General features: G+C 40.4%; 1 protein-coding gene across 2 annotated transcripts in view; it reads right to left on the reverse strand.

The window, feature by feature from the left end:
- Positions 1–3,795: 3,795 nt before the first annotated feature.
- UGGT1 (UDP-glucose glycoprotein glucosyltransferase 1) overlaps positions 3,796–12,413 on the reverse strand; it is a 38,354-nt gene continuing 29,736 nt past the window's right edge. For both annotated transcript variants that reach the window (XM_036388706.2, XM_036388705.2), the window contains 11 exons: positions 11,320–11,405; positions 10,887–10,971; positions 9,778–9,866; positions 9,215–9,319; positions 8,557–8,641; positions 7,824–8,006; positions 6,541–6,701; positions 5,940–6,054; positions 5,583–5,699; positions 5,163–5,322; positions 3,796–4,757 (listed from right to left, as the gene is read on the reverse strand). In XM_036388706.2, the coding sequence (XP_036244599.1) occupies positions 4,732–4,757; positions 5,163–5,322; positions 5,583–5,699; positions 5,940–6,054; positions 6,541–6,701; positions 7,824–8,006; positions 8,557–8,641; positions 9,215–9,319; positions 9,778–9,866; positions 10,887–10,971; positions 11,320–11,405 (1,212 nt within the window). In that variant the 3' untranslated portion in view covers positions 3,796–4,731. The remainder of the gene's footprint in view (positions 4,758–5,162; positions 5,323–5,582; positions 5,700–5,939; positions 6,055–6,540; positions 6,702–7,823; positions 8,007–8,556; positions 8,642–9,214; positions 9,320–9,777; positions 9,867–10,886; positions 10,972–11,319; positions 11,406–12,413) is intronic.

The following is a 12,413-nucleotide window of genomic DNA, read 5'->3' on the forward strand; positions in this document are numbered from 1 at the left end:
CTGCAGCTGTTTGCTGGCCACAGCATTAAATCCAGTGGCCTGGGCTCTCCAGGCAGGGCTGGCTGCAGGCAAGGAGTGCCTGGGGATGGGGCAGGAAGGGCTGCTGCACCCAGAGCACAGCTGGGAGTGCTGGTGTGTGCTGAGTGCTGAATTCAGGGATGTTTTTGTATGCACAGGAACTGCCAGGTGTGCCTTGGATGGGCCAAAGCAGCAATTTGGGAGCAAGACCCCTTCAGGATCAGCACAGTGTGCATAGGACAATGGCATGGGTTACCCCTGTCCCTCTAAGCCCTGGGGATAAGGGCAGCACAACTGGTGTTGTCTGACTCTGAAGTGCATTTCTGTGACTTTTCATCTTGTTCAATGATGACTTTTCATTTTGTTAAATAATACTTGCACTGTTAAATCAGTGCAAGTATTCACTTTCTTTATATCCCCACACAGCTAAATGAAAGAGAAATCTTCAAGTCTCATTTCTTTGTTATTTGCTTTTTAGTAAAGCAGTGGCATTTTCCTTTTAAGATAAAATACATGGAAATGGGCAGCAAGAGCAGCTCGTGGCCTGGTGATTTGTTCACCTGTAGACAAAGGGCTGCCTGCCCTCGTATGGCTTTGTAACTTCCCCAGAAAGAGCCTAAATGGTACACAGCAAACCAGCAAGGAATGGGACAGTTTGCCCATCAAAGAAACCTGTTGTATCCAGGTTAATACAATTTTTTAAAATTTTATTTTAAAAAAAAGGATTCAAAACTACTTTTTGCATCCCCTCTCCCCACTCCCCCATTAGAATTTTTCTCATTTATGCAGCTCTTTTGGGGTGGAAGATGATCAGTTCTTCAGCATTAAGTATATACAGTTACATGCTTCAATAGGTACTTCAAAAAGCAAAAGGGGAGGAGTGCAAAATCCTGTTGAGGTCATAGGCATATAATGTGTATTTATTCTTTCTGGCTGCTTTCTTGTTCCTCTTTTAGTTGTCTCCTAGGATTTGGTCTCACTTTCCAAACCTGAGCAAGTTCAAACAGTCAAGTGCAGGGTCTCTGTAGCATTCAGCTGGGCTTCCTGTGTCAAGCTGTCCATTTTATAGATCTTTGATTAATAAAGATGCTCTGGAAAAGAGGCTTTTAGAGTCCCATAGGAGTTTGGAATTCATTCCCAACTCTGAAAGAACTTCAGACACATCTCTGTACTTGGAAGTATTTTGGGAGGATCACTTTCCCAGTGCTTATGGTGAAGTATCAGTGTAAACCCAAATCAAATGAAGAAATTACAAAAAGCTGACAGAAACATTCTTTTACAGTAGCAGTAGGTAGAGTTCCAAAAAAAAAAAACCTAAAAGGTAGATTTATATAAAATATTGCTATTGTTTAACAGAAGTTTAGGGGTTACTCAAATACCTTGATTAAGAAGACTGGCTGGGAGGAGGAACACTTTACTCTTTTTCCCTTTTAGCTTTTCAACAGCATCCCAACACCTGCATGCAACAAGTGAAAAATGTACTCCAAGGAACACTATTAACACCTCAGTTATCTGCCCCAAAGCAACTGACAGGAGAGACAAGGGTAAAGAACAGCAGAGGTTTTATTATGTTGGATCTCGTTCTTAGGGAAGTTCACTGTGATCTCAGTGCCATTCAGTAAAGAGAACCCCCCACACCTTGGATCACTTGCCACACAGAGTTATGGAATATTCTTGAGCAGATTACAGAAGATTTGGGTAAAACCAGGTCATAATTTAACAATGTTCTGATTCCTAAGACTGTTACTGGGTATTTACTGCTTTTACATGTCCCTTTCATGTTCTTTATAACTCCATATAGCTAAAGGAAAGAGAAATCTTAAAGTTTTGTTTCTTTGCTATTTGCTTTTTAGTAGAACGTTCCTTTTGAAATAAAAGTAGAGGGCATTTCTCAAGTGTGAACTCCTCACCAAGAGGTCAAGCTGCTTGTAGCAGAGATGGGAACAATGCCTTCACCTTGCCTCAGATGTGGCTTTTCTACTCTGAGGGATGCAAAACCCCACTGTGACCTCTGCAATCCCCATTTTCTAATTATCATCACTCTGCTGGTGACAGGACCAGGCCATCAGTGATGTGAGCAGCAGCTGCTCTATTTCATTAAGCATCTCACTCCAAGATGCTTTCTACATGGGGGTGACAAACTATTTGTCTTAAGGCCCCATTGAGCATCCAAGAGCAAACACATGCACAGATCCAAAAGAAGTGGTTCTTCTCTTTTTGATTGTCATTTTTGGGTGGAAACAAATAGCAGCTTCTGAGGAAAAATGGGAACAGTTCACATTCAGAAGATCATTACTACCTGTGCATTTTATACTTTACTTGAGAACACCTTCCCATACTGCAAAGGTATAGAATCTCAGAGTATGTTTCTGGTTTCTTTCTGTATCAATGTGAGTTAGATGACTTCCATTTCTTCATAAAAAATGAAGAGCATGGTGTCTGTTAACTGGAGACAGCAAACTTACCCTCCATAGCCAGAGAGATCCTATCATTAAACAAACAATAGGATGCAGTGTGGGTGCTCAAGTACATACATTAACTATCAGAATGAAGGAGCATATTTAAAAAAATCATTGTAACTGACATTTAATTTAGAAGTATTTTCTTATCCAACAAAGCATTGTAAATGTGCTGAATTTAAGAGGTGGCTTTCTTCCCAGTCTTGTGGCTCCTAATATAATTTGGGGGGAAAAAAGAAGCCAGATACAGTTCTAGAGAGGAAAGGGCCTTGTTTCTCAGAAAGCTGCTCCTGCTCTGAGGGCTTGAGGCACATTCTTGCTCCATCCATCTCTGGAAGGAATAAGGGGTGTACAGCTCCTGCCCACTTCTCCCTGTGCCACTCCATGTGCTCCAGCAAGGCTGAAGTGATTTGGAGCTGACCACAGAAAGGACAACCTTACCTGTGCTGTCTTAGCTGTTTAAAAGAGGCTAATTGACATCACATGTAATTAATTTGTTGGCAGGTGTATTGCATTTTACACCAAAAAAAGTCCTGCTACTCTAAGTCTGCTTACCCTTAAGTGGAGCAGTTTTGATGGGAAGCATAAGGCACCTCACCTGTCATTTCCAGAGACACCAGACAGACTATCTGAATTTAAAACCCTACTAAGTGGGAATACTTAAGCTGATAAACTCTGTCAGTTGCTCTTAATGTGCTTTTTTTAAGAGTTTGTGCCCTTCCTTCAGCTGGCTGGAGAAGAGCAGCTTTTTCTCTTAAACCACACTATTGAACAGTTTAAATACTACTGATGTCTTCTTTCAGATTCCTCCAAAACATAATAGGATTTATAACACAGCAATTGCAGAAGAATATTTCAATATTCTTATACTGAGATATGATTATTGTGTTGAAGGTCTTACAGCACAAAACATTTATCTGTATGAAAACAAGGGAGTCACAAAACCCAAAAAAGTCTGGATTTCTCAAGCTGCATAGGTGACTATATTTTGTACTAGAAATCTCCTTTTAGTTCTTACTTTTCAACTCTTCAGAGTTACAGGGAGCAGACTATTAACCCTACAGAAAGGGGGAAACTGGGTTTGAGGGTTTTCTTTAATTGGTATGTTCATAGTACAGAACTATGGCAGCAGCAGCATCTTTCAAAATGAAGACATGAATGATAAAACAGCCCAGGGTAATTAACCCTTGCAAGAAGAGACCTCCTTTTCTATGCACAGAATGAAAGCAAATGCAAGTGAAATATCCAGAAACCCCAAAATCAAATGAGGACTGTAATGTGTGCAAGGAAAAAGGATGATCAAAGTGGGAACTAAGGCTTAAGACCTAAGAACTCTGAAGTTTTTATTGATGTGACAACATCTCTGTTTGAAGAAAAATAAAGTTAATGAAATTTACATGATGATAAACTTCCAAGTTCCACAGATTTTTCATAAACAAAAAAACATTCATGAATCAATGAACCACAGCAAGAGTAAGGCCCTGCCAGTTTTGCAGACTGATTTACACTTGGAGGAGGAGGAGGAGGAGGAAGGGAGGGCACTTTGATTCAAGTCAGAGGCTAGGATGAACTCAGCTGCCAAATTCTGTGCTCTGCTCACTTTGTGAGCTTAGGCATTTGCATTTGGATGGGCATTTAAAGAGATTGTGGTAGAGCTTTACATTAAACCAAACCATCAAAAGTTGGGCAATAAATGAAGACAGAAAATAGAAAATCAAAATAATGCTGAATGTGTTACAAAATCAAGGGCAGACTGAACAAATCCAAGAAGTATTTTCAATTGTTTGAAAACCTGAAGATGAAACAGTGTCCCAAACTCAAGGCATAATTTCGAGCTTTATAATGTTACCTGGAAAAATTTGTGTCCATCAGTTGAGGTTAGGATGTATGTCTGCAATTCCCAGACTCTCAAGTTAGATCTGAGGCTAGACTGGAGCTTCAGCAGTGGTGGAGGCAGCAACAGCTGAAGGAACAGGCTGTGGCTCTTCTGGTGGATTGTGAAGTTTTGTTTCTGAAACACTAAATTCCATCATGGGGTCTTTCATCTCCACCACAGGTGCAAAACACCAGGAATGCTAATTCCAGCAGTCCAGATCCTATTTCATATGCAGAAATTAACCCAAAGGCAAGTAATAGAAATGCATACATCATCCCATTCAATTATTCAGCAGTTTTGCAGACACACCGGAAAAAAACTAGCTTCCAATATAAAAATTGTCTATGAAAGAGTCTAACTTGAATTTGTCTCCATGGATCATAATTCCACGTGTGCTGCTGGATCTGTAGAAGAGGAGAGAAAAATGAACACTCATTGGCCAGTGGCAGGTTGGTTTGAGAATCAATAAAGCTCCCAAGAGTTGTTCTTTGCAAGGTACCAGTGCCTGAAGAACAATTCCCACCCACAGTGTGCAGCAGAACTTCTTTAAGGGTTAAGAAAAGGCCAAGCTCATAAAACTGCAAGAACAGTGAGGGTCTCTTACAGAACTAGAACAAATCTGTTCTCTGGCTTTCAGAATTAGGTTAAATTACACCAGACTTGCTCATCAAGTCCCTTCCATCTCATGACACTCCCTTAATTCAGCCCTCATTCCATCATTCAGCCCTTGCATGGTACAAGTGAGGGAGGACACAGCACAAGACCAACAGGCACAGAGAAAGTCCCAGAAGTACAGAAAGAAAAGTTACCATGTGTGTGTTGTCCTGGCATCTCAGCTGGTGTTCCCATTTCTTTCTCCTTCTGGAAATTACTCTGGAGCAGTTTGATTTCTTGATCATAGTCCTGCCACTCTGGAACTATCCTCATGGCTGCCTGCAGCTTGGGCTCTTTGGTCATTGGGTTGTTACACTGCAAACAGAACAGACAGGCTACAAAAGGTTTCTGCACTCAACAGAGGTGTGCTCCCCTCTGCAGGGATCTTCAGCCAGAGAACAGTGCAAAGTCTCTTTCCAAGTTCACAACAATGCCACTGCTCCAGGTAAGAGAAACACAGAAGCTAATGGCAAAAAACTCAAGTGCTGAAAATGTGCTGAGGGAGGGAAGTGCCTCTACAACTGTTTGCTGTATTTTCATGTGCTGCAAGAGTGAGGGAATCATCCTGCACTCACCAGATCAATGGTTTTTGCTCTCTTCTTCGAGGAATCATCACACCATGTTTCACACCACAGCCACTCCTGGGGGAGGGACTTAATTGGTACTTGGTGGATCATGTTGTTTGGCAAATCCTGTTGTGCAGAGTAAGAGTTAGTAGCTGTTTCCACAGGGTGCAGGATGGGAGAAGCAACCCCCCTCCCAAACCAACAGGATTGTGAAGGTTAACTTCTGTAAGAGTTTTCTTTTTTCCCAATGCAAATATAAAGTGATGAATCCACACTTCATCCCATTCCAAACAAAGACCTCTGGGAAAATCAGTCCCATCCTGACACCATAGCCCAGTAAAACAAAACAAACACAATAAAGCACACCTGATCAAGGTTGGACAGGCTGTTTGGATCCTGACTCAGACCCTGATACTGTCCTCTGAGTCGATCTCCAGCTGCTATCTTCCTGAACTTCTTCAGATCCACAACGTACAGAGCACTACATGGAGATGGTGCAATTAAGTAATGATTGCAATTAGTCATTTCACTGGGGGGGTAACACTGCAGCCCTACTAAACCCCTGAGACACAATACCCTAAAACAATCTCAGGGTGGCAGCACATCTATGATCAAGGCAGGAAAGCAGTTCTAACAAAGTCATGGCATGTATAAAAAAGAATTTTCAAGAAATCTGTCTTAGCTTTGCTGTCATGCAGTCCCTGTTCCAACATTTGCTATTAACAAAGGAAGATGTCTGTTAGCTAACACTTCAGTTCTTCATCTCTAAAAGCTGTAGCAGACTGAAAATAACTTCAGTGTCTCTAGTGCTTCATTGGCCACAGAACCTTAAAGAGGCAACAGGAAGCAACAAATGGTTCATGCAGCACTGCATACCACAGCTGGTTTTCTGCTAAGTCTAAGCAGCAACAAAAATTTTATCCCTCTATTTTGAAAAAAAAAGAAAAAAAAAATAAATTCTTCATACCTGATGTGGTATTTTCTTCCAGCTAAATGACTTGCCCAGTACCCTGATTTCCAGAACCTGTATCCATCCATCTCCCTTCGGCTGTCACAGAATGGGGTGTATCCATAAGGAGCACCATCCAGATTGAAATCCCTCAATTCCTTCAGATCTGTGCGCACAATCTGAAGGGAAAGCACATTTTCTTTTCATTTCTAGGAGCCTGCCTTTCTAGGGTTGTTTGCAAATGCTGTACAGGATTTCATTCCAACTGAGCAAATGGCAGTTTTTTGCATTATATGTAAGTGGTACAAAAATACAGCACAAAAGGTGTTGTCTCCCCTGCCCTTAGAGCTGGAGCAAATAAAATAGAACTTCAAATAACCTGATGGGGGTTGGGTTGACAGATGAAGTGCAAAACTGTTTCTTAATAAGCAGCAAGAATTCTCACTATACATGAACTGGGATTCTTGGTATCCCCTCCTATTCAGTGTTTGCAGACCCTTCAGGGATGAAAGCTTTCCAATGGCTTTTTGACACAGATGTGGCACTAGCACTGCTTTAAAAATACCACTCTAATGGGGAAATAAATGTCCTCGTATCTCTCACAAGCAGAGAAACAAACTGTCCAAAATCACAGCTGGGGAGCTGGAAATCTCTCCTAACTGATCCTTCAGCTTCAGTTTGACCTGGCATGGCTTCACACTGTACATGTGCCAAACCCCCAGGCAGTTCACAGTCACTTGTTGATAATCTGCACTTCTCATTTCACATGTACTTTTGAGAGCAGTTTTGGCAGTTCTCACTGTGCACATTTCCTGCCCTTCCCACCCAGGAGCTGAGGAGGGAGCACACACAAAGCCTCCCATGGCCTTGTGCACAAGGGATTTGCCTTCTCCTCCTCTGAAAGCCACTCAGATGTGGTCAAGTTAAAAGCAGGGGCCTGGGAGGGCAGAGTTGTTGGTGACTTAGGAAAATACTGTCTGTGGTAAGTGATCTGCAGGCTGGGAGAACAGACTGAAGTGCAAAAATGGAAGGGTGAAATGAGAATCTGGAATCACAGTGAGTGAATGAGGAACCAGATAACAGTAAAAGACAGGCCAACAAAACCAATCTTGTGGATACAGGCACAAAACCCAGCCCTCAGTGAAGCATGCCATAATTACAGAATCAATCTCCAGTCATGCCTGTGAAGGGCTCAAACTTGCAACTCTTCCAACAATATGGAAATTGTATTCTAGAACTCATTAATTAAAAAAAAAATAGGAAAAAAAGAAAAGATCAAATAACTGCAGCCTCTGTGTTACCTGATCAGCATCCACAAAGAGGATTTTATCAACAGCTAATGGGAAGAGCACATCTAGAAAGAGGATCTTGTAACCCCAGATGATTCTCTGCTTCTCTGTTTGTTGGTGCAGCCAGCGTGGCCACTTATACTGGACAAGCTCATACTGGAAATTGTACTTCTTGGCCATGTATGGGATGAACTCCTGCAGAGGGAGGGGAAAAAAGCAGCTTATCTCAGTTCTTTGTTCCTCTGCAGGAAAAAGAAAAGCACATTACAAGAGACAGACTTCAGTCAAAGGCACAGAACATCAGAAAATGAAATACCACAAAGAAAATCAGTTTCATTTTTAATTCACACAAAACACTGAGGCCCAAGCTGAACAAGCAATATAAATTGTAAAGCAACTAACTATTTCAGCATTTTTGTCCACACAGTTCCTTAGGAGCCATTTCACAGTGATCCACAGATGAGACTGTATTACTCAAATCATAAAAATTCACAGATGGGACAATTGTTTAGGAGTGTACAAAGCAGTGTAAGTGGGAGCATGTAAAATGAGAGAAGAGCATTGGGAGAATTTTTTTACTAGAAAAACTTGGCCCACTGTCACATCAGCTGACATTCCCATCTGTGAGGCTTCCTCCAGCTTTGGGTGAGTTCAGGTTTAGCCAAGTGATGCTGGGAAAGGGAGGGGGAAGCAGCTTGTGGCATCTTTCCCCCACCACCAAATAAATTTCTAATTAGTAACAAACCTTGAATGTAGGTGATAAGTAGTTCTTCAGAAACCAAAACTTTAAAGGAGTCTTGGTGTGTTTCAGCACAGACAACATCATTATGCTATCAAAAGAAAAAAAAATAAAGCAGTTACAGGAACAAGTGGCACCCACAAAAGATGAGCTGTGTCATAGATTACAAATTGCTCAGCTACATGATTAAATTATTTGCAGTTTTGTGTCAGGTAGCTGAACTACATACATAAAGAAAAAGTGGGTAGCTTCAGCCTATTGTAAGTTGCTTAATTTGAACAAAATTAGTAAACCCTCACCATCTCTATACTTTAACTAGGCAGATAATATACAACCTGTTGGCTTTCACAGGCCTTTGGGAACAACAGAAACTCAGATTCTTTCCAAAGCAACAGTGACTTATTCTGTAACTTCTTAACAATACATTGGTTATATTGTATTGAGAAAATTTAGGACAGCAACACACCATCTATTAAACTAAGTCAATTTTTAACTCATGAATGCTATGCAGACAGAAGTTCCCATGACACAGGAGATGCAGATTCTAGTGGACTTCTGAAGCATTGAAAAAGTGTGGTTTTTTATACTCTTGCAGATTGTAACCTTTCCCCTGGTGCAAGGCCACCACCCTTTGGCACACTGGGGTCATAAATTCTCAACTAACCGTAGGAATCTCTCATATAGGTGTCCTGAAGCCACAGAGAATATGTTTAGTACATCATCTTTATCCTGTTTCACATCTTCATTCTTTTGTCCTCCTGTGAATCCCCTGAAAGGAAAAACATGGTTCTGTGAAGGACAAAGGAAAGGCTGCAAATACAGAAAATGGCTCCATTTTTGCTTTAACACAGTTGGTCTGTGGGCTTTGGGTGTCATTCCCTGCTGCCCAGGGCATCTTCCCAAGGCAGAGTGCTGTGCACAAGGACAGGGAAGGTCCAGGAGCTCAGACATGAACACCTTTGATTGAGAGAGCACTGGCTGAGGTGCAGCTCCTGGGAAGGAGCAATGTTTTCAGGATCCCAAGTAGCAGGGGGGTAAAGGAAGGTAAAAGCAGGTGCAAAGCAGGAGCCCAGAGCTCTAGAAACAGAAGCAGAGGAGTCCAATGAATGACAGCCCTGAATTCAAGCAGACTTAAGAGACAGCTGTGGAATTTCACAGCCACCATGGTATTGCCAAATAGTTTTCCAGTTTCAAGAAACTTGTAGGTTATCATTGAATTAGTTTTACCATTTCAGAGATTCCCAAAATCCAGATTCATTCTCATTGGTGCCATCACTTAGCAGATCTTCATTCATCATATCAAACTTTTTCTGAACCTGTGAAGCATGGCATGGCTTTAGTGAGTTGGAACCACATATTGAGTAGATGTTGTCAGGAGTGTTGTCCTGACACTGGTTCTGGTTTTACCTACTTGAATTACACCCCATGAGCTGACAGGTAACCTAAGCTCTCTGGGAAAACAGCTCAGTAATGAGTGACTTTTTCCAAACAGGTTCCAAAGGAGCTTTTAGACACCAAAGGCATGTTAGTCTGGATGGTAAAGAGATGTTTAATGAGATGGATGCCAGTGATCTTTCTGGCAAAGAAAGAAACCAATAACCCCTACCCCTCAAAAAAACCAACACACCAGTTCCACCAGTCTCTAACTGGTATAATTGGCACTAAGACTCCAAAGCAGGTACACAAATAAGACAGTGAATAGGGGAGAACATCCCAAAAGTGTCCAGCACAAGTAAATGGTGTCAGGTGTGAACTGGCTCTGTTATAGCCATCACTTATCTGCCAGGCATTCTCCTTGAACTTCTCAGCTATGGCATTACCTGACAGGCAACCCTAAGAGACAGCACATTAGTAATTTACCATTTTTTTTCTTTTTTTTTTTTCAAATGTATTCTTACCTAGCCTGTGTCAGAGTGACACAAAAAAAAATGAATGCAATTTATCTGTGACAGATAAAATGCTGGCTCGGGGACATACAGAAGGTTTATTACTAGACATATACTACATATGTAATATATAATGTACATGTGTACATTACTAGACATAGGGCATACAAAACTGCTTTTTCCTGAAGTTATAAGCAGTCAGGAAAATGTGAGTATTATTGTAGCTCAAGGACATACACAAGGAACAGGACTTTGTCATTCTCTCCTGTATTAAAAACCCAAATCAAGGCTACAGGTGATGCTCTCTACCCCTGATACTGTGAGGTGAGCCTAGTGCAGACTGCCTCAAGTGTATGCTCATGGGAAGGGAACTTCAGGCCTTCATCCAAGTTTCTCCCCACTGCTGGTCAAACAGACTTCTTTAAGGGCACCTCTGGTTTATAAACTCACCTTCACTTTAATAATTTTGCTCTTGAAGTTATTGAGAACAACAATAACTTCATTAGCTTCAGGTGGAGAGTCCGTGCCATCGTGGCTGAAAATAGAGCAAGATACTGACTTTTACTACAGAGCAAAAATATTTTAAGAAATCTTTATTTCTTCTGGCCATTTTTATACATGTATTTAGCCTCAGCACTGCAAAACAGGTTTCAGACATGCCAAAGAAACAAATGCATTTATTTGAACACACTTAATGGGATTTTAAATTAATGAATTTCACCTTGCATAACTTATGTTCAGTATGAAATGTAATTTGCTGTTTAATTTGCTGTTCAGGTCACCACACTTTGACAAGGAAACCGTTAGATTCACATATTACAATGCCTACCTACTTCAGATGTTTTACAAGAAAAAGACTGAAGTATTTCTTATCCTGACCTACCTGTAGATCCTGTAAATATCTTCAGATCTGCCTTTTCTCAGTCTTAGAGTCCATGCACCAGGATTGGCTTTTAACTGGAAGTAGCCCTGTAAAGTGAAAAGAATATTTGGCACTTTCCAGAAAATGCAAATGGAGAAAAATTAGCTTTAAAGTTATGGGTTTTGACTCACTGTTTTAGATCTAAAATGTTACTTGCAAGCCCATTGATTAAGGGCTTTAAACCCAGACAAAAGGAGAAAAGCCCCAGAAATCATTCCATTCAAAGTTGTTGGGTTTTCCCTATGAGATAGAAGCTTGAAAAAGTCTGGCATTATTTGTTAGATCAAAGTCTTCACTGTCCTGATGGGAGCAGTGCAAACCCAAAGTCTTTTCCTGCAAAAAGTTGCCTTCATGAAAGAATGAGGGAATTTCAAAACACTAATTTGTGATTATACAAAAAACCTAAAGGAATTCTGAAGCTCTACAGAGTGGTAATTCACCTACAGCAGAAGCAGTATCATAATTTACCTATTACAAGATATCTCTTCTACAGAACTTAAAAACTCAAATATTGTGTTCAAGTCTTTTTAATTTTTAATACTCAGATTCCAGATCTGAATATTTTCCTCTGTGATTTAGATTATGAGGCCTATAGAAAAAACATGCAACTGTAGAGATGCTTTAGTGTCCCATTCGCTTTTGTACTGTGATTCAAATGCTTGCAGCTCCTACGTGAGCCAGGCTGCTTTAAAAAGGAAATTAAAAAATATTTCTGAATATTTTGGTATAGTTAATTAGAAAATTTTGGTATAGCTAATTTGAAAAAGGACACTTCTGAGTTTTAGTCCCTAACATAAACACACCACATGTAAATTCACATGTAAAATGAGGCTGATCACATATAAAATAAGGCACATCTTTCTTTCTACAGTAAGAAATACTACATCACTGTAGGATATACTCTGGCTAAGAAAAGGCACAAATTGAAAATGAGTTAGAATTCTAAAATAAATATTTAGCACCAGGAAACAAGGAATATTTTTTCATTGCTTTTATTTTAATTCTTTAAATAAATGTAATAACTTAAAAAAACTTTAAGATTTAAAAAAAAAGGT

Source organism: Molothrus ater, chromosome 10, assembly GCF_012460135.2.
Source record: "Molothrus ater isolate BHLD 08-10-18 breed brown headed cowbird chromosome 10, BPBGC_Mater_1.1, whole genome shotgun sequence".
Taxonomy (NCBI): Eukaryota; Metazoa; Chordata; class Aves; order Passeriformes; family Icteridae; genus Molothrus; species Molothrus ater.